Genomic DNA, 21,432 nt, shown 5'->3' with positions numbered 1-21,432 from the left:
CTAATGACTCCAATATGGTGGTGAAATACATTGATGCTAAAACTGAACTTTGCCTTATGCAAACTTGGAACTTCCATGTTTGTGGTTTACCGTGGAACTGCAGTTAAAGTAAAATGCATGGCTGGAGGTCTTTGCAGCATTAAGTAGCAAGTGTGATAAATAGTTAATGTGGTGCAAACTAAATTTGGCTGGTGAAGTGGGAAGAAACACTGAAGTACACTTGAAACCTCAGAATCTTCTGCTGTGTGTGGAGCTGCTTGGTTTGGGTCCAGAAACTGAGCCCACCTTTAAAATTCAAAGGAGGTGGAGAGATCTTGGACAATTAATACTTTGCACAAGCAACAATAGGTGTTCATTCTAATAAAAATACCTGTATTTGAGAAATGGCTGACCTCTTTTGTCTTGTATTCCCAGTTTTCCACATGCCACCAACCAAACTCTGCTAGCAAAATTCAAACAGCAGCATGAGGAGAACAAGTTTTTTGTTGGAACCCCGGTGATGGAGCCTGCTTTTATCATTCGCCACTTTGCTGGCAAAGTGAAATACCAGATCAAAGTACGTGGTGGATCTCATGGGCACAAGAATTTCCTTGTCTTTCTGGGAGTTTTTTGTCAGGATGTAGAAAATTTGGGAATGGGCTGGATCAGAAGGGTTCTCAGAGGTACTTTGGGGTTGTTTCTTGGGGGATGGTGGTGGTGAGTGGATGGTAACGCTGGCTGTTATTCTGAATCAACAAACCAGGGGAGTTTCTGTGAGCTGTTGTGGTTCCACGTGGCTGTTTTTCAGGATTTCAGGGAGAAGAACATGGATTACATGAGGCCTGACATCGTGGCCCTGCTGCGCAGCAGCGACAGCGCCTTCGTGCGGGAGCTGATCGGGATGGACCCGGTGGCCGTGTTCCGCTGGGCCGTGCTGCGCGCTGCCGTCCGTGCTGTGGCTGTGTTCAACCAGGCCGGCAGGGACAGGGCTCAGAAAACTGCAGGTGGGGATGGGGAACTGGGGTGGGATGGAGAGAGGCAGGGATGGACTGAGGAACAGCAGGTGGGGCTGGGGAAGGGCAGGGATGGAACAGGGATGGACCGAGCAACAGCAGGTGGGGCTGGGGAAGGGGAGGGGTGGGACGGGAAAGGGCAGGGATGGACCAAGGAACAGCAAGTGGGGCTGGAGAAGGGGAGGGGTGGGATGGGGAAGGGTGGGGATGGACCAGGGAATGGCAGGGATGGACCAAGGGAACAGCAAGTGGGACTGGGGAACGGGAGGGGTGGGAACAGGAAACGGCAGGTGGGGCTGGGGAGCAGCAGGAATGGACCAGGGAAGGGCAGGTGGGGATGGGAAGGGCAGGGATGGACCAGAGAACGGGAGGGGTGGACCAGGGAGGGGCAGGGGTGGACTGGGGAATAGCAGGTGGGGCTGGGGAATGGCAGGGATGGAACCAAAAACAACAGGGATGGACCGGGAAATGGCGGGGATGGACCAGGGAAGGACAGGGATGGACTGGGGAATGGCAGGTGGAGTTAGGGAGCAGCAGGGATGGACCAGGGAAGGGCAGGTGGGGGTGGAGAAGGTCAGGGATGGACCAGGGAGTGGCAGGGATGGACCAGGAAATGGCAGGTGGGGTTAGGGAGTGGCAGGGATGGATTAGGGAAGGGCAGGTATGGACCAGGGAGCAGTAGGGATGGACCAGGGAATAGCAGGTGGGGCTGGGGAAGGGCAGGGATGGAACAGGAAATGGCAGATAGAGCGCTGGAAAGTGCAGGTACAGAATGGGAAACTGCAGGTAGGGCTCAGGAAAGTGCAGGTAGGGCTGGGAAAGTGCAGGTATGACACAGAAAACTGCTCTCTGAAAATGATTAATACTCCATAATTGCTCTGCTGGCAAAATGAGTTTGTGGCAAAACATCATCAACCAGACACCATCTTTGGTGCTGAAGACAAATCTAATGTGGAAATGGTTTAATATTAATAATGGAGGAGGTTGTCATTGTTCTTACCTGAGGTCATTCAGCTTTCCTCCTCCAGTCAGTGCAGCATTTCCAGCAGGCTGGGACAGACTTGAAGGCCTATCTGTGAAAGTTGAAGGTGGTAATTCTGATATTCTCATCTTATCACTAATTTTGATCTTCCTAGACCTCTGTGAAGTACCAAATGAGTATTCAGGGTTAATAACTAAATTTGAGCAGCTGCAACTTCCTGTCTGGTAGATGGGAGTTTGAACAGCAAATTGTAGCTTGATAAAGGATTGAATAAAAACTCCGGACCCTTGGATAGATACTGTGCTTGCTAAAGTTGGTGGTTTTGGGGGTTTTTTGCCTGCTCATATCTTTGTCCAAATGCAGTTTTTTGGTTATTTCCTGACAGGAGTGGTACGTCAAGGACCCAGAGTTCCCCTTGGAGAACTCCAGAGATCCAACACGCCGGTAGAAAAAGTTTATCGGTGAGAAGCACATCCCTAACCCCTGCAGGGAACAGCTGAAGTGCTGAGCTGGATTTTCATAGATCTAATCTCAACTAGATCTTTCCACAAGGAAAGCAAGCTTTATTTCTTCTGTCTTGTTTTCTTTGGCCTTTTTAATACCATCCAAACAACACTCTGGCTTATTTTATGTGAGACCCAAAGCCACCACATGTTGGGGACAGCCTCAGTTCCATTTCCCACTGGGTTTTTGAGTTCTCTGTGGTTGCTGTGTGCAGCTTTTAGCATTGTGTGCTCCTCTGCAGCCAGTCTGGGTCACTGAAGGGGGCAGAGGCAGGGCCAGTCTTACAGAACTGTATCTCTGTAGGGAGATTTGCCTTTCCATGGATATTTAGGCTTTGTACATGTTCCTTTTGCAGCCTCTCAGTGCTCGATTTCTCATTTGATTGTTCTGAGGATTTCGATATAAATGCTTTCCAAGACATCATTTCTTTTTGTGAGAACAAGAAGTAAGTAGCAAAAGGCCTGGACTCCCAGGCCAGGGAGGCACATTTCCAGGACACAGTGACTTTCTCAGTGTGCTCTGGGTGACAGTGAAGCCATGGAGCACTTAAAGTAGTGACTTCATGCTGCTTCCTAATTACTGCATCCTGGACAGCCTCTGTCAATTGGGGAAACAAAGAACTAAATATCCAATTTGTGTGAAAGGATTGGCCACAGCTTACCAGATCTGTTTCCTTGGGTTGTCTAAAATATTCAGAAAAGTTCAGAGGTACCCAAGGAAGCCACAATCCTGTGTAATAATGCTGCTGCCTCTGGGAGCAGCTCAGAATGGGGAGAGCACCTAAGAGTCAGAAGTGATTCTTACACTTCTGTTATTTTTGGTTTGTGCCTCTCTGGAGAGTAAAGAAGGTAAGTTCTGTGCCAGGACACAGCACTTCACAAGAGCTCAGTGCATGCTTGAAGAATGGAACATGCCATGAATTAAGGACCATCCCAGGCTTACTTTGAAAAGCTAAACGTGAATAAGTTTGAAGTGGAAATGAAACCCAAAATTTCTTCAAGTATCCCTCTAACAGTTTGTTTATAACTTACTTTTCTGCTGTAAGTGTTTAAGTAGCCTCATTTTAGTAGTCTAATCTCTGTATAAAAATGTTTACTCTTGGTTATAAAGAAGCTTACATTAAACTGAAAAGGTTCCTTGGCTTAACCATAACCATTAACCTCTCTAAATTTCCCTCCATTTTCTGAATTGATGGCTCAAGAATTTACAGTAAAAGGTAGAATCAGAGAGTAAGTTGAGTATGAGACTGGCAATTATATTTTAGAGCACTGATGGAGTAGAAAGTGCTGACTTGTCATCCAAATCATTCATGTTTAGGAACAAGTAGCCTGGGATTGACCTGCTGCATTTTGGAGCACACTTGGTGATGGAACCTTTTGGGATTTTAACTCCTTTTTTCCCCCTCTCTCACGGCTGTGTATCTCTGTTTGCCGCCTGTGTTTTGCTGTGGATCATTTTAGAGACATGCATGAACAAATCATCGCCAGTATTAAAGGACTGCCCTGGCAGGGTGATGATCCCTGTGAGCTGCTTCGGTCCCTCAGTCAGCTTCAACACCGCTCCCACCTCCTGTGAGTGCTCTGCCTATTGCTTTGGAAGTGCAACAAGAACCAGGCATTACTCCACTCCCTAAAAATGATGCTTGTCCTAAATTTTTCTTTGAAAAATGCTAAACAAGACAATTAAAAATAAAACATTCTTTCTGCAAATAGGCTGTAGAGAACACCTTGTTGCTTCATTGCATTAGCTGAAAGTTTACCCTATTTCTCGTGTGAACTTGCTTTAAAAGCTCCAAATGTCTAATGTGAGCTTGTTGTTGCAAAATATTCAATAGTGAGATCTCCCACAAGGTGTGACAAATGTTTCATGAAATTCAGGGTGCTTGTGCTGGATGTATTCCTGGGTTTAGAGCCTTTACATCTGTGTGTGTAAGGAAATTAATCTCTGCTCTGCTGTATAATAAGTAAATGTAAACAGAATGGAGGAACAGAGGTGGTGTAAACAGAGCAGGAACCTGCCCTATATCACAGAGTTAATGTGCTTAGAACCAGCAGGATGTGAGCTGCAGCTTTTTTTCTGAGAGCTTCACCTTCTTCTTCTTCACCTTCACCTGCTTCACCTTCTGTGTGTGACCTGCTCAGACATTCCAGAGTCCCTGGTGCTGGGACATGCATTGTCCTCCTGCTCCCAGTGTTCTTTCACAGAGCTTCTGGTGCCAGCAGCTGTAACTTCTGAACTGAGCACTTTTATTTGCTAGTGCCTTGTGTTATAATGACTTTAATGTCCAACAATGCAGTTTTGAATAGTTTTAACTTCAGATTTAATGTCTCACTTTTGAAAGCTTCCAATACCTACAGAGTTTATTTAAGAAAAAGAAATTGTTCTTGTTGCAGAGCAGTTTGCATTTCTTGCATTGGTCACTTGTAAGAATCATGCATGAACACACCCTGGTGCTGTTGTGCTCATTTTCTTCTGTCCTTTACCTTGCCTCATAAATTGCACCAATTTATGGCTTGCTGAAATAATAAAAAATCATGTGCATTTTTTTTTCTTAAATTATCTTTAATATTTTCACAGGAAAAGTAAAGGTGTCAAGCAAAAGCAGATCATTCCCAAGGTAATCAGAAAATTTAGATTTCTCTTGGGTATGGGCTTTTTTGCACTGTGAATTTCATTTTGATTGACAGAACTCACTTCAGTACTGTTTTATAGTGTAGGAAAGTTTTGTTATTTATCCTGACAAGCTGAAAAATAGGTGAATGTTCTCTTTAATAAGAATTGTTTAATTAGACAGATGTGAAGATGTCATAAGTGTATAAAGCCATTTCCAAGTCAGGGAAGGCAAATGCAGTGATTGTGTGATTCCCCTTGTTCACCTTACACTCTTGGGACAGGGCAGTGAAACAGTTTCACTGCTAAGAAACGTTTTGACCCAAAATAGAAATAATCATGAAATATAACATGTCACTGAATGTGGAACTCTGGGTAGCTGGTTTCATTCTGACTCATTTTAAAGAAAATATTTCCCTTTTAGTTGAAAGACTTGCACTTTGTTGATTATGAAAACTTTTTTGTAGAACTTGCTGGATTCCAAATCTCTGAAGCTCATCATGAGCATGACTCTGCATGACCGGACTACAAAGTCCCTTTTGCACTTGCACAAGAAGAAGAAACCCCCCAGCATAAGTGCCCAGTTCCAGGTGGGTGACAAACCTCAGGAAACAGCCCCTGCTGGGCTGATCTGGGCTGGTCTTGCTTGGAAAACCAAGTGGGTTTTATTCTTGAGGTTTTTTTGAGGTGAGGTTTATGATTGATTAAAGTCAGAGTACATTTTGAGATGCCATTGATGCCATGAAATGTGTCAGTTCTCTACACTGATCATCCTTGTATACAGATCTAGTGCTACTGTAAGAGCATGAGAGGATGTTCAAACCCTGCTTGAAATTCTCTTGAGAAAAGCTAAAAGCAAATACCAAACACAGGGATGTGCTGAGCAATATGGGAGGATCTGTTTGGATTTTGTACAGCCATGAGACCTGAAACAACCTGATTCCTGAGGGAAAAGCTATCCTGCTGTCAAACACCAAATCACCATCAAAAGGCTATCCTGAAGAAAAACTTTTGTGACTGTTTCATTTCAGTCTTCACTGAACAAGTTGCTGGAGACCCTGGGCAGAGCTGAGCCGTTCTTCATCCGCTGCATCCGCTCCAACGCGGAAAAGGTGAGGCTGCCTCAGAGCTGAGCTGCCTGCTGACATCCAGGGCTCATCCTTGGAATCTCTATTTCTGCTCAGGCTCCTCAGGCTCTCACTGGCTGTTTTCTGCTGGTCCTTTACAGAGGGAGATGCTCTTTGATGAGAGCTTGGTGCTGCAGCAGTTACGGTACACGGGCATGCTGGAAACTGTGCGGATCAGGAGGTCTGGCTACAGTGCCAAATACACATTCCAGGTACATGGGAACTGGGTTGTGCTTTCAGAAGTATCTGCTCTCTTCAGAAACCACACCTTGTGTGTCTCTTCATACAAGGCTCATGACCCCTTGGGATGAGCTGTAAAAATGCACTGTAGTTTTAAGAGAGCCTGCATGGTAAAAAGTCATAGTTAAACTGTTGTGGGTTGTGTGCCAGTAAATTCCCTTCACACAACCAGGAAGAAACATTCTGAGTGCAGTCAGTGCAGTCTAATGTGAGAATTAGTTTTCTGTAAAAAAATCCTGTGTAGGTTTAGAGATCACATCTAGGTGATATTTCCCATTAACAGAGGCTGACTTAGCCTGCATTTTACACGGAGAAGTAGCTCAGTTTGTAGTGAGAGTTGAGTATTTTCAGGTCCCTGTAGCTTAAGTGTCTTAAATAGGTTTCTGTTTTAGAGCTAAAACTCCAAACTTGGGAGTTGCCTTCTAACTTTGGTCTCTTGCTGTCTCTGTTTCTTACAGGAATTCATTGACCAGTTTCAGGTGTTACTGCCCAAAAATGCCAAAGCCTCCAAGGAAGACATCTGTGCTTATTTGAATAAACTGAAACTGAATGAAAACTACTATCAAATAGGGAAGACCAAGGTCTGTGAAACTTTCTGTAAGGCAGTAAGAACCACTGCTGTACACTGCCAAATTCAGTGCAGTTCATTTACAAGTGTTACTCTTCTCTGTTTTATGTACCCAAATTGGCTATTTTACCTCTTGCAAGTGGTGACACAGAGGTTATACCTGACCCCTTGGTTTTGATGCCAACCTGTTTTTTTGACTACAGTACAAATCCATGTTATATAGATAGTTTGGGAAATTGTTGCTATTGGCATTTGTCAAACAGATCAATGTTTACATTTTGGAAGGGTTCTGTGATTTGAAGGTTGTAAGGACAGGTGTAAGTTTTAGAATCCAAACTCTGAAATTTAAAAGGACTTGTATCTTTTGGGCAAACTGTCAGCCAGTAAGGTTTGGTGCAGTGGTACCAAACCATTACCTTATCTGTTACTATAGTTCCAGTGGGGGCTGAAAGGAGTTAACTCCTTCTTGATGAACTTTCCTTTAACTGAACAGGTTTTTATGAAAGAGGCTGAACGGCAGATACTACAGGATACACTACACAAAGAAGTGATCAGGAAAATCATCCTCCTTCAGAGCTGGCTCAGGATGGTTTTGGAGAGGAGACGCTTTCTCAGGATGCGGCAGGCAGCCGTTGTTTTACAGGTATCTTTGAGAGCAACAATAACTGTTGCTATTTTCCTAACAACAAACAAACCCTGCCATGGAGCACTCCCCACCTCGAGGCAGCCCTGCCTCAGTTCAGAACCCCCCTTTGTAGGCGTGCTGGCGCTCGCGCCGTGTCAGGATGGCCCTGCAGAGGAACAACGCTGCCATCGAGATCCAGGCGGCCTGGAGGCGCCACCGGCAGAGGAAACGCTTCCTGCAGCTCAGGAGGAGGATTTGTCTCCTGCAGGCCCTGGTCAGGGGGCACCTGCAGAGGAAGAGGTAAAGGGGAAGGAGCAACGTGGCATAAAAACATCAATTCGTCACCTGGCTTCACCTGCCAAGCTCAGTTTGTGTGGTGGGGTGACTTAGTCAACAACTTGGTAAACAATCTTGTTGCCCAAGGAGGTTGTGGCTGCCCCTGGAATTGGCCAAGGCCAGGTTGAGTGGGGTGTGGGACAGTAGAAGGTGCCTCATCCCCATGGCAAGGGGGATGGGAGTGAGATGATCTTTAAGGTCCCAACCAAAAACCATGGGTCCCAACCCAAACCGTTCTGGGATTGTATGAACTTTAAGATAGCTACTGCCATGTGATATTTCAGTCAGTATCAAGTGGTCAGTGGAGTGTGGACACTGGATAAGTGCTCGGGATTTGAGCTTTATTCAGCTCAGCTGCACTGGTGCTGCCACTCCTGCCACCTCCCTGCAGTCCCAAACTGTAGTTTGGGTCTGTGCTGCTATTTGAGCTGCATTTAAGCAGTTGGTGGGTTTTTTTTGACCCCTGGGCATTAAGGATTTGTGTTTTCATATTAAAAATTCTTAACAGATACCAGAAAATGGTTCTAGAAAGGCAGAAAGCTCAAGAAGAGCAGAAGGAAATGCAGGAGGATGAAGACAAAGAGCAAGATACGAGCAAGACGTCCAACATAGATGAAGATAAGAGCAAGGATGAGCAGAGTGAGCCAGCAGCAGATGTGAAACACGAGTCAGAGACAGATCAAGCTGTTGAAGATAAAGATCAAGCTCAGAACGAACAAGCTGAAAAGCTGAGCTCATCTGAGAAAGCCCAGAAGCACACGGTGGAGGGCTCGGAGAGAGTGAGCAACAGCCGGGAGAAGCGGGAATCCCGTCGGCAGAGGGGGCTGGAGCACAACGACTTGCAGAACAAGCATGCACTCCTGTCCTTGGAAGGACCGTCTGCATTGTGCCACGAGGAGCAAACTGTTTCTGAACAGGCCCTGGAAAGTGCTCCAGAGACAGAGAAATCCACAGCACAAGAAGATAATGTCCTTCAGGGAAGCAGCGAGCGAGAGAAAAGTCCAAGTCAAGAAAAAACTCTTTCAGACACTCCACCATCAAGTGAGATAAAAGAAAGTGATTCTGTTCCTGAGCAACCACCTGGATCAGAGGCAGAGAACAGGGCAGCTGATAGAACAAAAACACAACAGAATCAAAATAACCAAATAAAAAGCAGCCAAAGCTTTACCTGCCCTGAAAGGCCAACAGATCTTGCACTGAAAGTTCACAGCACACTGTCTGCTGGTGGCAGCTTTCATGGCCCTGCTGACTGCTGGGCAGATAGAAACAGGAGGCAGAGGGCAACCAAAGACCTGGACAGCAACACTTCTGCAATCCAGAGATATGTGGATGACCCAGAGAAGCTAAAGTACAAGAGAGAGAAGTGGAAAGGCAAGAGGCAGTCTGATTCTGGCCAGAATGATGTGCTGAGTCAGTCTCTGGATGGAAGGATACGTCTGGATAAGTCTCCTCAGGATCAGCTAGAGTAAGGGCAGCTTCCTTTTTTATCACTTATAAAATAGATATCTGTAATGTTTAAGAATCCATGGAGAACTCCTGAGGGCCTGTACATTTGGGCCGTGTTGTGGGAGCACATGGAGTTGTGAACAACTCCTGCTTTTCCTTGGCTCCCAGTCCTGCAGGGAATCTGTATGGACAGAATGTTTTCAGAAGCTCACAAAAGCTGCAAAGCCTGCCTGGCTGTATTAAAAGGAGGAGTCAGGGCATTAGTTGAAATAATGTCTGGAGTTTATTTTCATGTGTCTTTTACCCATTGAAAACAAGGTTTTAGTGACCTGCAGCTTGCAAGCATCATCCCTGTGACATGGCTGGAAATGTGACATTCCCATGCTTTTTCACTTCTCCAGTACATTTTGCATTTAAAAGTGAATTGCAAGGGCTGACTCAGATGTAGTGTTGATATGTGAGTTATTTAAAAGATGTGAAGAGGCCACAGACTTTATTAAAATTCATATTCTGAAACTTATCTTACTACAGGAAGAAGGGGAGTTCAGCTTCATTAAGTGACCTCTCAACACTGGCCCAGACTGTTGCCATGAACCAGGTACTGATGCTATTGTACATATTTATACTTAATTATTGTTTATAAATATTAAAGATTTGTGAATAATTGTCTGTAGTGTATTTGTGTGGCTTCAGGTTGATTTTGGTTTTGTTTGATACCAATGTAAAAATAATCATCAGGAAATATTTGAAAATATATTTTTTAATAAATGGATCATTGATCAAAGCATTGGCTCTTGTATTGGGAAGCTAATATTGGATAAAGTGTTTTGTCTTGATGAAGTTAACTTAACCATTCTAGCTTTTAAACCATTTAAAGAATCTATGTCACTCAAAATGCAGTTTCTGACCCCTCCTCTCTCCTGTAGCTGTCACCAGACCCAATTGAAGAAGAAAAAGGCAACAAGAAGTACCCTGTGCAGAAGAAGCCCAGTGACCACTTCCCCAGCTCGGACACGGCCGTTCCTGCACAGCCAGCGAGTCAGCAAGGGGATGCCAAGTATGGCTTGTGTGTGTGACTGGCCTGTCTTTCAGAAAATGAAAAAAAAGAGATTTTTCCATTGGTTCTTGAGCTGGGCACCTTGATTGTACAGAGACACAAGCTGGGATCAGCTACACCAGTGGCTGTGTTGCTGCTTCATGTTGCCCTGAGCATGATATCTGAGCCTGCTGAGGAACAGATTCTCTGCTTGCATAACACTTTCTGTGAAGTGGTTCTTTTTAAAATAAGAACAAACTTACAGCTGGGATTAAAGGTTCATGTAGTGTAATACAACACCAGTAGAAAAGCTGAAAGCCCAGCAAGCATGTAATGCTGCTTCCCTGGCCTGCTCCAGCCTCTGGCATTCTGCAGCCCAGAGACTTCCTGAGCCAGAAGTGATGTTGTGGATATGTGAGGTGTTGTGTGTGTGTGCTGAAGGTAGTGCTCTGATTTTGTAAATGCCAGAAACTCCAGGAGTGCTTTCACATTGTCTTTCCTTTTTTTTGTGCTGCTCAGTTTTTCTGCAGGTTGGGCCTTAAATATTCCCCATAGTTGTGAATCCTGTTGTGGGCTATTGTTAAGAGCCTGTTCTTGTGGCAGAGCCAGCTTCCATTCCTAATGGGACAGACTTGTATCTGCTTTTGTATTCAGGTCTGCTTTCAAAAGCCCTTTGCGAAGACTTTTGGGGAAAAAGCCAGACAAGAAAATTGCAAAGGAGAGTTCTGATGTGATTGAGGAAGGAGACGGCCTCTCCCTGGTGTCTTGTGTCCTCTTTACAGACACAGGAGGTGTCCAGAAAGTTTCAGAAGGTGAGCTTGGTGGTTTAACCCTCAGCACAGTGCATCTTCCTGTGAGGAAACAAATCGTGCAGAATTCCCTCACCCTGCTTGAACATCCAGATCCATTTCTTTGGCAGGTTCCTTGGGGCAGCCAGGCCGCCCCCAGGCTGGGAAGGAGAGCAGCAAAGCCAAGAAGAACAGAACCATAAAGATCAGCAAGATCTCCAGCGCGTCCCAGAACTGGCGCGCGTCCATGGTCCGGGAGATTGCCAACGCCAACGAGCTCAAACACCTGGATGAGTTCCTCCTGAACAAGGTGAAAGGCTCCCAGCCATGAAAATTCAAACCTTTGTTCACTGTGTGCGTAGAATTTTAAAGCCTGCTAGTCTAGGTGCAAGTTTATGTTATAATTTAATGCAAAAGGGAATTGATTGGATGGTTTGACTGAGTTACTCTGCATTAGGGCCCTTTCTGTTCTCTTCCTCAAGTCACTGAATGCATAATATTGCATTAAATACAATACAGAGCATTCATGTTAGGTCTTTGTTTACAAATGAGTGGGCAGCAAAACTTGTATTAAAAAAAACCCCAAGAGTTGTAAATAGAGAGTTCTCTAAAGCCCAGCTATCCAACTCTGCTGTTTTGTATCATCAGCACAGTGCATTAAAAAAATGTTGTTTTAAATAATTGGACTGGTCACAAATGACTAAGCCCAGCCACTGAAGCTTAACTCTGTTCAGATGTTCTTTTTTTAACAAAATCTGATGCAGATGTATTTCATTTCTAGATCAATGACTTACGCTCCCAGAAGTCTGGTGTTGAATGTTTGTTTTTTGAAGCCACAGAGAAGTTCAGAGGAAACATCAAGACCATGTACTCTGCTCCTGTAAGTAGTAAGTCTCAATAAAGGGAAGTTGGCAGGCAATAAATGAGTGTGCAGGTTAAAGGCTTGGCCTGCAGCTCTTCAACAAAGCACTTCAGCAATTCTCAGCACAGAATTCAGAGCTGAATGTTAGACTCATTTTACAGCTCTGCTGTAATCTCAAGCAGCCTGCTTTGTTTTCCTTTGCTCATTCACTCAGCCATAAATTTATTTTTAGAAATGGATGGATTTTGCTGTCTTCAGCCTCCTAATGCTGAAGAGAGGAGCCAACAGCTTTTCCAATATTCTTCTGACACTGCCTTGTGTCAGCCAAGTGCTGTTGGACAGTGCAGGAGGGAAGTGTGTTAACTTGTTTCTGTCATGGGCTGTTATCTTTGTCTTTGATCATGGCTGTGCTTTTTCACCTCTGAGCTTAAGTACATGAAAATATGAAACTGTCTCAACAGTATTAAAAAGGAATGTCTGACAAGTATTTTTCCTTCTTTAGAATGGACAAATCCATGTTGGCTATAAAGATCTGGTGGAAAATTACCAGCTCCTAGTTACAAACCTGGCCCAAAAAAGGGAAGAGAAAGAAGTCAAGCTGGTTTTGAATCTCTTTCTATCCCTTCTGGATGAATTCATTAGAGGATATACAAAGAAAGAGGAACCTGAGCAGTCCAAGGTATGAAAGTTGTTCTGTTGCTGGTTTATGGTATGATGAAACACTGTTGCTCTGTTAATTTAGGGGACCTGTGTTATCTCAAAAACCTTTTCCATGGCATTCTTAATTATTTGGGAAACACTTGCCATACACACATCATGTGTGTAACAAATTCTGATTGCTGATACACCTTTATGGAATTGTTAATTTTTTAACTTAATATTTTCAGAATCTGAAAGTGTGCATTTTCTTTGGTGAAAACATAGGCGTTCTCTGGAGGTTTGAGAGATGGAGTTGCTTTGTCATCAGGCAGTGAGCTCAGTTGGTTTTTAGGAAGTTGATAGTGTGAGCTCAGACAACCCTCAAACCAAGCTGAAGCTGCAGGATAGTGTCTCAATGTCTGGAGGTGAAGTAAAGTCTGGGAAACTCAATAAAGGGAGAAAAAAGGAATGGGATGTCTGAATTTCAAAGACTTAGGCCAGTTTTGTTTCCCTTTGCAGCAAACCAAAGCCCAGAAGAAGAAACGGAAGCAGGATCGTGCAGTAAGTGTTTTCTTTCTGCAATAATCCAAGTCCTCAGGTGCACTCAGAGAACACAAACACCCTTTGAAGAGCTTGATTTTATACTGACATTCTGGTTTGTTTGGCATGCTCGTTCACTTACCTCATTTATGAAGATGTGACAATACAAAACCAGTTTTCACAAAGCAGAGATCTTTCTCATGCAGTGATAGGTGGTACTCAAGTATTTTCTTGCTTGTCCATAGCTTCCTTTAAAGTCTAAAGGCTTTTTCAAGCATGGACTGTTTAAAAGAAAACAATTACTAAATATTAATAACAAAACTACAACTCTTGTATTTTGCTGATGAACTTTAAGGCAGCAAGTCAATTATGAAATATTCCAGCAAACCTAAGTTCCTTAAGAAAGGGTGAAATTTGGTTTCAGGGTGAAACGATTGTAAAATAAAAGGTGGAAATGGATGGTTTTGTTAATAATAATAAGGTTTTATAAAAATAATAATAATAATATTTAAAAGGCAAGAAGAGTTCACTGGTTCCTTGCTGTCTCTCACCAGATTGAAGAGCACAATGGCCACGTGTTCACAAATTACCAAGTGAGCATCCGGCAGTCGTGTGAGCACTGCTCCTCCTACATCTGGCCCATGGAGAAGGCCTGTCTGTGCAGTGGTGAGTGAACAGGCCATGTAGAAAGTGGGTCATTTAGGGTACATAGTGTGATTTAGATGCTTGTAACAATTGCTCCTTTCTCTAGTTTGCAAGCTGACTTGTCACAAGAAGTGCATGTCCAAAATCCAGAGCAGCTGTACCTCTTGTGGGAAAAAGGTAAGGCCCGTGGATGTGGGATGGGGTTCTGCAGTACCAGAAGTGGTGCATGCAAAATGCTGCCTGTATTTCTCAGTAAATGAACAGTGGATGCCCAGGCACTGAATAAAAATGGCTTAAACAGTTCCCTCCTCAGTGAGAGAGGGACCCTCTGCAGAAACAGCATTCTCCTAGGAGGTGATGCTTGAGCTAATTTAGGATCCCTTCTCACAGAGTGTGTGTGCAGTGTTGGCCAAACTGATAAAGCAATCCTGCAGTGTGAACCATAAAGGCTCTTTATTGCTGCAGCTCAGCAAATCTGCCTTATGATCCAAGGCAGAATAAAGCACTCAGCTGTAGTTTCTGGAAGCACAAGGTGGTTCTTGCAGGAAGCCATGGCAGTGCCTGGGGCAGGGAAGGGGCGGTGGCTCACGGCCGTGTCACCCCCAGGGGCAGTGGGCTCACAGCTGTGTCACCCCCAGGGCTCACAGCCATGTCACCTCCAGGGGCAGTGGGCTCATGGCTGTGTCACCCCCAGGGCTCACAGCTGAGTCACCCCAGGGGCAGTGGCTCACAGCTGTGTCACCCCCAGGGCGAGCAGCTGTGTCACCTCCAGGGGCAGTGGGCTCACAGCTGTGTCACCTCCAGGGACAGTGGGCTCACGGCTGTGTCACCCCAGGGGCAGTGGCTCACAGCTGTGTCACCTCCAGGGACAGTGGGCTCACAGCTGTGTCACCTCCAGGGACAGTGGGCTCACGGCTGTCACCCCAGGGGCAGTGGGCTCACAGCTGTGTCACCTCCAGGGACAGTGGGCTCACAGCTGTGTCACCCCAGGGGCAGTGGGCTCACGGCTGTCACACCAGGGGCAGTGGGCTCACAGCTGTGTCACCTCCAGGGACAGTGGGCTCACAGCTGTGTCACCCCAGGGGCAGTGGCTCACGGCTGTGTCACCCCCAGGGCGAGCAGGACACGGAGTCCCTGCGGGGACACTTCGGGGTGTGCGTGAGCGCCCTGACCAGCGAGAGGAACTCGGTGCCCGTGGTCATGGAGAAGCTGCTGGAGTACGTGGAGATGCACGGGCTCTACACTGAAGGCATCTACAGGAAGTCAGGATCAGCAAATCGCATGAAGGAGCTGAAGCAGATGCTGCAAGAAGGTCCAGGCAGTGTTGACTCTTTGCATGTCATTGCATGATATCAGTTTTCCCTGCAATTCTCTTCTATCTGGAAGTATCTGTCACTTCTTAGTGTTTAAAAACAGCTTTTTGCTGACTGTGCAGGCTGTATTATTTGTGTTGTTTAGTACTTTTAAATTACTATCTTCTGCCTATTTTCAACTTCTGAATTGTCTACTTAGTAGGTATGAAATATTTGTAAAGTTTCTTTGCACTGCTGTACATACTGAGTGTCCAAGAGGCCTCCTTACATGTCATTTGGGAACTCTGGCAAGGTGTGATCAGGGTGTTTGTATTCTAGCAAGGTTAAAATCTCTTTTCCTGGATGTTGAATTCCAGAGTGGCTTTGATAGAAGCTGTGAACCTCATGTCCCCCAACACCTTGGCCATCATGTTATCAGATTTATCAATTCAATTCAGAAGTTAAAAATAGGGAGCAGATAGTAATTGGGATTCTGTGAACAGGAGATGAGAATGTTCCTAATCTTATTTCTGTGGGGTCTCATTGTGTGCATCAAAGGAATGAACTGCTCTAAATAAAACATTTCTTTTCAGACCCAAACTCAGTGAAACTGGAGAATTACCCTATTCACACCATCACAGGGATCCTTAAGCAGTGGCTGAGGGAATTGCCAGACCCACTGATGACCTCAGCACAGTACAATGATTTTCTCAGAGCTGTAGGTAGGTTTAAAAACCATTCTTCAAGCATTTCTGCTTTAACTCATTGTGTCCTTGGGAAAAGAAATTCTTAAGATGCTCATGCTGACTAAACAGCTCCTTCCAGTGCACTTACAACAATGATTTTAGACATTTTACATAAAACATTACTCAGGGAATTTCTCCTCTGGCTTACTTCATCTTGCTTCAGGATTCTTTTATTTTTAGTGTGTCACTTACAACTGCTCTCTCTGAAAATGCAATAAGGATGTCAATAAGTTTTCTTTCAGGAAGGGTTTTTCTTGTTATTCTGAATGAGATCTGGATATACAGATACTTTTAATACCTAGATTCTTTTAACTTCAGTGGGATTAAGGCACCCTAGATGGTGTTGGAGGTCTTAGTGTGTCACTTGATGATTGCTGATAGCATCAGCAGCAGCTCCTGAAAATGCAGGATAATTGCAGTGCCATGAGGGGGACTTTAACAGTCAGTTCTAATAGTTGCTAAATGAAATGACAGTAAGACCTATCAGAATTTAGGAATTTTAAGCTTTCCACTAGCCTAGCACAGCAATTAATATCTTGTGTTTTCTCCCTTTGTGCAGAACTGCCAGAGAAACAGGAGCAACTCTGTGCCATTTACAGTGTCCTGGAGAAGCTCCCACAAGCAAATCACAATACCTTGGAACGACTCATCTTCCATCTTGTCAAGTAATGAGTTTAATTTCTTCATTTGTAGAGAAACTGTGATTCTGAATGCTGCTTGGAAGCTTTCTAAAGTGTTAAACACCTTCAGTGTCAGTGTGGGGATTGTGCTGCTCGTTTGGAAATGAAAGAATTCAAACTGGTAGTTGTGCTCACAAACAGGTGTGTGGTTACTTCTACACCTGGTGTATTTGGATCAAGCCAGGTAAGAACAACTTTGAGGACAAGGTAGATCTCAAAGCCTTGGTGAATCATCCAAGCACCAGGATTTAGACAGAGGGGCTTGTAGTGAACTGAGGATGAACATAGGCAAGTCCCAGGAGCAGGGATAAATGGTGCTGGGAAAGGGCTGCTCTTACCCAAGGAACCTGGGGGCTTTCCAAGCAGCCCTCTGAACATGGGCAAAGTGGTTCTGGATCACCAACATACTTTTGAGAAGCTACCAGACTAGCTTAGCCTGGGTGACTCCCTGATCCTTTGATACATGAAATGTTGTCTACTTAGTAGGTATGAAATAATTGTAAAGCTTCTTTGGGCTGCTGTACACACTGAGTGTCCAAGAAGCCTCCTTATGTTATTTGGGAATTCTGGCAGGGTGTTTGTATCCTAGCAAGGTTAAAATCTCTTTTCCTGGATGTTGAATTGCAGAGTGTCTTTGATAGAAGATGTGAACCGTATGTCCCCCAACGCCTTGGCCATCGTGTTTGCTCCGTGCCTCTTGCGCTGTCCTGATACCTCTGACCCCTTGACCAGCATGAAGGATGTCTCAAAAACAACCATGTAAGTTTTGGCAGCTACTGAGAAGCAGTGTTTTGGAATGGGATGGAAGGTCAGCACCACTAGCTGTATTTGCTACAACTTCATATCAAGCTGATATGCTGAGGTTCAAGAGTTGTTGAATTCTAGCTCTGCCAGTGCTGCCAGCTCATTCACCCCTCTCAAACCTCCCAACTGTTTTACTAAGCATAAAGTAGGATGATCTATAAGTCTTTACTATCAGGTTTGTGTTTTACATCAAGAGAATCTATTTTTTGGGGGGCTTGTACCCTAATTATCTATTTTGCTGACATACAAGGCATAATAAACAATATGATATGGAATTAAGCTGTCTCCTGCATACTTAGAACCCCCAATGATCTCTTTGTTCTTTGAATTGAAGAAGGTTCTGTCCTTGACCCTCTCTGTTCTCCTCACCCTCCAGTAACTCTGGCTGTGAGAGCCCCTCACCATCCTCACTGGCCTTGCCTCTGCCTCCAGTGGAAACAGAGTTTGAAAAATGGCAGCTTTTTGTAACTTCTTACTGACCCCTGGGGCCATAGAGCTGGAGAAGGGCAGTTGCAGGCTCGTTGTGTCTCTGCCAGCCTGTGCCAGCCCAGGGACAACAGGTAGAAGCAGCAGGAGCTGTTGGCAGCTGTGGTAATGTGTGTGTGCTCACCAGTGTGTACAGCCAGCATGGGAGGCTCTGGTGATCCCAGGAGGAACATGTGCCATTACCTGTCACCATTATCTGTCCTGCTGTGCCTGCTGTGTTGGATTCTTCACCTGTTTCCATGCAGTGCTGCTGTGAGGGATGGGCTGGGACACTGTGTGACACTCCAGCCACGTGTGTGTGACAAACACCCCCAGGCCAGGAGCAGCATCCCACCCCACCATGGCTGTTTCAGAACCTTCAGGGTATGAGGGAGCTCAATAACACCTTGCCTTCCTCACAGGTGTGTAGAGATGCTCATAAAGGAGCAGATAAGGAAGTACAAGATAAAAATGGAAGAAATCAATCAACTGGAAGCAGCAGAGAGCTTTGCTTTCCGACGGCTCTCGTTGCTTCGGCAGAACACGGTAAGTGTTGAAATAAAACTTCCAAAATAAATAAAAATTCCAAATAAAACTTCCACCAGCTTCTTGGGGAGGGAGTGCTGCTTCTCCTGTCCATCCATTCAGTGAGTCAGAAATCAGCTGGAAAATAACAACTGCCCAAAGCTGTAGGTAGGAGCTCATATTCAGCTGCACTGAAGTTCTGATAAATGAAGGGTGCAGGGATGGGAATCTACTTTTGTACTGGTCAAAATCTATTCCCATGTAATTCTGTCAGTGTCACTAAGATTGAGTGTCTGATATGGCAAAAGAGTTCCTTCACTCCAGGGATGGCTGGGGTGCAAAAATATGCTGCATTCTAGGAAGGAAAATACTCTTTGTTTGTGTTGTACTGATTAATACAAACCAAACTGTCTGATCAGAGGCTGCATATAGTGAATTTGGTCTCCATCTCTCCCTAGCTCTGGCCTATAAAACTTGGGTTCTCTTCCCCTTACGAGGGGAAGCTGGTATGTACAACTGCCTGGCTCCAGTGCATGGGGTTTTCTTGTGGGACTCTTGCATGACTAAAATACTTACACAGGTTGTAACTCAGTTTTAAACACTCTTGAACAATCAGGACTGCATGTACTGGTGCAACTTCCTCCCAAGACTGCATGCAGGGCTGCTGGGCTCTTTGTCATCACCTGATATTTCATAGACACTGTATGTAATAATATTACTCATTAAGTGACTACTAAAACTAAGCTGAGCCTCACAGCTCAAAAAAAGGTAACAAAATCCTGGATATCAGGTGCATAGGAAATTTTCTTACTTTTTGAAATATTTGTGTGGATAACTAACAGCTCTTCATCAATTCCATCAGCCTCTTCTTTGACCCACTCATTTGTCTTCCACTCTGAAACTTGCAAGTGGGTGTAGCTGCTTGTGACTGACAAGTGTTAATGTGAATCTGTCTTGCAGAGTAAAAGTTCTCAGGTCAAAGGAAGTGACAGTGGCACCTCAGAGCTGGACTCTGTGCATGAAGAGGAGGATGTTTCTGAAGCCAACCGGGAGAAGGAGATTCTCATTGATCGCATACAGTCAATAAAAGAAGAAAAGTAAGTCCCCCTCTACCTGGTCAGGCCATGCCCTTTGTTGTTACCTGAGGGCAACACAGGTAAAGCAGGATACCTTTTGTCCAAAAGGATATAACTCTGTTCTGTAGGCCCTTGATGAGGGGGAAAATGAAAATACAAAGCGTTAACTGAGAGAACACCATGAGCATTAATAGTTAATGGCTACATGCTTTACCTCTGAACACGAGCTGGGTGAAGGTGCTTGTCTCAGAGGTGCTGCAGCCTGTGTTTGGTGCAGGGAGGACATCACTTACCGCTTACCTGAGCTCGACCAGCGAGGCTCTGACGAGGAAAACGTGGACTCGGAGACCTCTGCGAGCACAGAGAGCCTGCTGGAGGACAAACCAGGCCGGGTGGATACCGAAGGTCAGTATTAAGGTAGTAAGTGCTTTTTTTTATTCTACATCTTTCATTGCATACAGCCAGGTGACCAAACATTATCTGGTCACAGTGGCTCGTATTGAGTTACATTTTAGGCCTGCTATCAGTCTCTAAGTATCTTCTTTCTTTAAAGCAATTATTGGATTAGACTGCTGTGCTCAGAGCTCCAGCGTGCCTGCCAAAGACATTTGCAAAGTGCCTTCTCTCCCGCAAACCTCTTCAGATTCTTACTCTGCACCCCTGGCTTCAAGGCGCAGATACTCCTTAACACTGTCCAAGATTAAAGTGCCCCGTCGAACTCCAGTGATGCCAACAGCAAACATAAAACTTCCTCCCGGGATGTTCAAATGTACAGAATCCCAGGACGAGGCTTTCTCTGAGGAAGAGTGTCAGAGGGTGCAGCGGAGGGAGCAGCCAGCCAGGCGGACTGACAGCATCCACTCGGTGTACATTGCACAAGGGTCTGCACTGGCCCACGCTCAGGAACTCGGGGTTGAATACGAACCCACAGCAAAACTCAAGCGCAGGTTCTCGGACCCCTGCTCTCACATTCCCTGTGTGGAGAAGTGAAATTCTTCAGTGCTCTGGACTCTTCTTGAAGTTGACCACAGCTTTGGCTTTAACCCTTTGAGGGCTGTGAGCTTGTTCATGGTCTTTTAAGGGGCTGCGGGGAAGGCAGCCCAGAAATGTACAGTACTGTAAGGGTTAAGCAAGGTTGTTTAAAGCAAATATTCTCCACTTTAAATTAAAACCTTGCAAAGAAGGTAAAGCATCATGTTGAGTAACATGATTTGAGTGTACAGGAACCAAGCCCCCCCATTCCGCTGCTGTGCCTTTGCCTTACAATGGATTCTCACGGGACCAACAGTCAGTTTAGGTCAATGTGTGTTGCCTTAATGTTTTGTATGATTTTATGACAATTTTCTCTATGGTTTACAGAGCTGTTAATGTGGTAATAGCCTTAATTGAGACCAACATGTATAAAAACGTTTATTAAAACATTGCACTTTTAAAAAATACATGTGGTAGTTGATCAATGTCTGTCTAACAAGTAATTTAGTCCGAAGGAAGCCTTTACTTGGGGTACTGTTTTTATTAAGTAGTGAATAAGGACGGGGGAAAGGGAAGCTCTGACGCTGCTGTGGTGTCACAGCGGAGGGGTTTGGTGCTCCTGGAGCAAAGGGGAGCTCCCATGCTGGGTGTGCTGTGCGAGCCGCCTCACCTCTGTTCGGGAACACACCTGAGGGCGAGCTGCCATCCCACAGCAGCGCCTTGAGGCCACGGCCATGCCCCGGCCCCTCACGGCCTGCACCATGTTGGAGTGAGGGAAGAGCTCAGCTCGGCCACAGCGCTGCCTCGAGCCGCAGCTACCTCTCTATGCCCGTGTGCACGCCTTGGGTGTGGGGTGATTTGGGGGAGGTTTTTGGGTTTTTTAAATAAACCGGGGCGGTCAAGACCCGCCCGGCGCTTCCCGCCCCTCCCCG

General features: G+C 45.2%; 1 protein-coding gene across 13 annotated transcripts in view; it reads left to right on the top strand.

Moving 5' to 3' along the window:
* Positions 1-20,967, top strand: part of MYO9B (myosin IXB) — a 47,565-nt gene extending 26,598 nt beyond the window's left edge. For 6 of the 13 annotated variants that reach the window (XM_059489524.1, XM_059489525.1, XM_059489526.1 and 3 more), the window contains 31 exons: positions 415-556; positions 788-983; positions 2,360-2,435; positions 2,834-2,923; positions 3,939-4,049; positions 5,056-5,095; positions 5,556-5,678; positions 6,120-6,200; positions 6,317-6,427; positions 6,914-7,036; positions 7,517-7,666; positions 7,782-7,948; positions 8,493-9,449; positions 9,962-10,028; positions 10,357-10,487; positions 11,121-11,278; positions 11,386-11,564; positions 12,036-12,134; positions 12,619-12,795; positions 13,275-13,316; positions 13,850-13,961; positions 14,047-14,117; positions 15,054-15,252; positions 15,826-15,954; positions 16,538-16,643; positions 17,286-17,417; positions 18,350-18,473; positions 18,911-18,958; positions 19,413-19,549; positions 19,806-19,933; positions 20,082-20,967. In XM_059489524.1, coding sequence (XP_059345507.1) covers positions 415-556; positions 788-983; positions 2,360-2,435; positions 2,834-2,923; positions 3,939-4,049; positions 5,056-5,095; positions 5,556-5,678; positions 6,120-6,200; positions 6,317-6,427; positions 6,914-7,036; positions 7,517-7,666; positions 7,782-7,948; positions 8,493-9,449; positions 9,962-10,028; positions 10,357-10,487; positions 11,121-11,278; positions 11,386-11,564; positions 12,036-12,134; positions 12,619-12,795; positions 13,275-13,316; positions 13,850-13,961; positions 14,047-14,117; positions 15,054-15,252; positions 15,826-15,954; positions 16,538-16,643; positions 17,286-17,417; positions 18,350-18,473; positions 18,911-18,958; positions 19,413-19,549; positions 19,806-19,933; positions 20,082-20,518 — 4,843 coding nt within the window. In that variant the 3' untranslated portion in view covers positions 20,519-20,967. Of the gene's footprint in view, positions 1-414; positions 557-787; positions 984-2,359; positions 2,436-2,833; positions 2,924-3,938; positions 4,050-5,055; positions 5,096-5,555; positions 5,679-6,119; positions 6,201-6,316; positions 6,428-6,913; positions 7,037-7,516; positions 7,667-7,781; positions 7,949-8,492; positions 9,450-9,961; positions 10,029-10,356; positions 10,488-11,120; positions 11,279-11,385; positions 11,565-12,035; positions 12,135-12,618; positions 12,796-13,274; positions 13,317-13,849; positions 13,962-14,046; positions 14,118-15,053; positions 15,253-15,825; positions 15,955-16,537; positions 16,644-17,285; positions 17,418-18,349; positions 18,474-18,910; positions 18,959-19,412; positions 19,550-19,805; positions 19,946-20,081 lie in introns of all 13 variants that reach the window. The other 7 variants (XM_059489533.1, XM_059489529.1, XM_059489530.1 and 4 more) reach the window with 7 other exon arrangements.
* The last annotated feature ends 465 nt before the right edge of the window (positions 20,968-21,432 follow it).

The sequence above is a fragment of the Ammospiza nelsoni genome, chromosome 27, assembly GCF_027579445.1.
Source record: "Ammospiza nelsoni isolate bAmmNel1 chromosome 27, bAmmNel1.pri, whole genome shotgun sequence".
Lineage (NCBI taxonomy): Eukaryota > Metazoa > Chordata > Aves > Passeriformes > Passerellidae > Ammospiza > Ammospiza nelsoni.
Note: the sequence above shows the minus strand (reverse complement) of the source record. Positions and strands in the feature narration are given on the sequence as shown.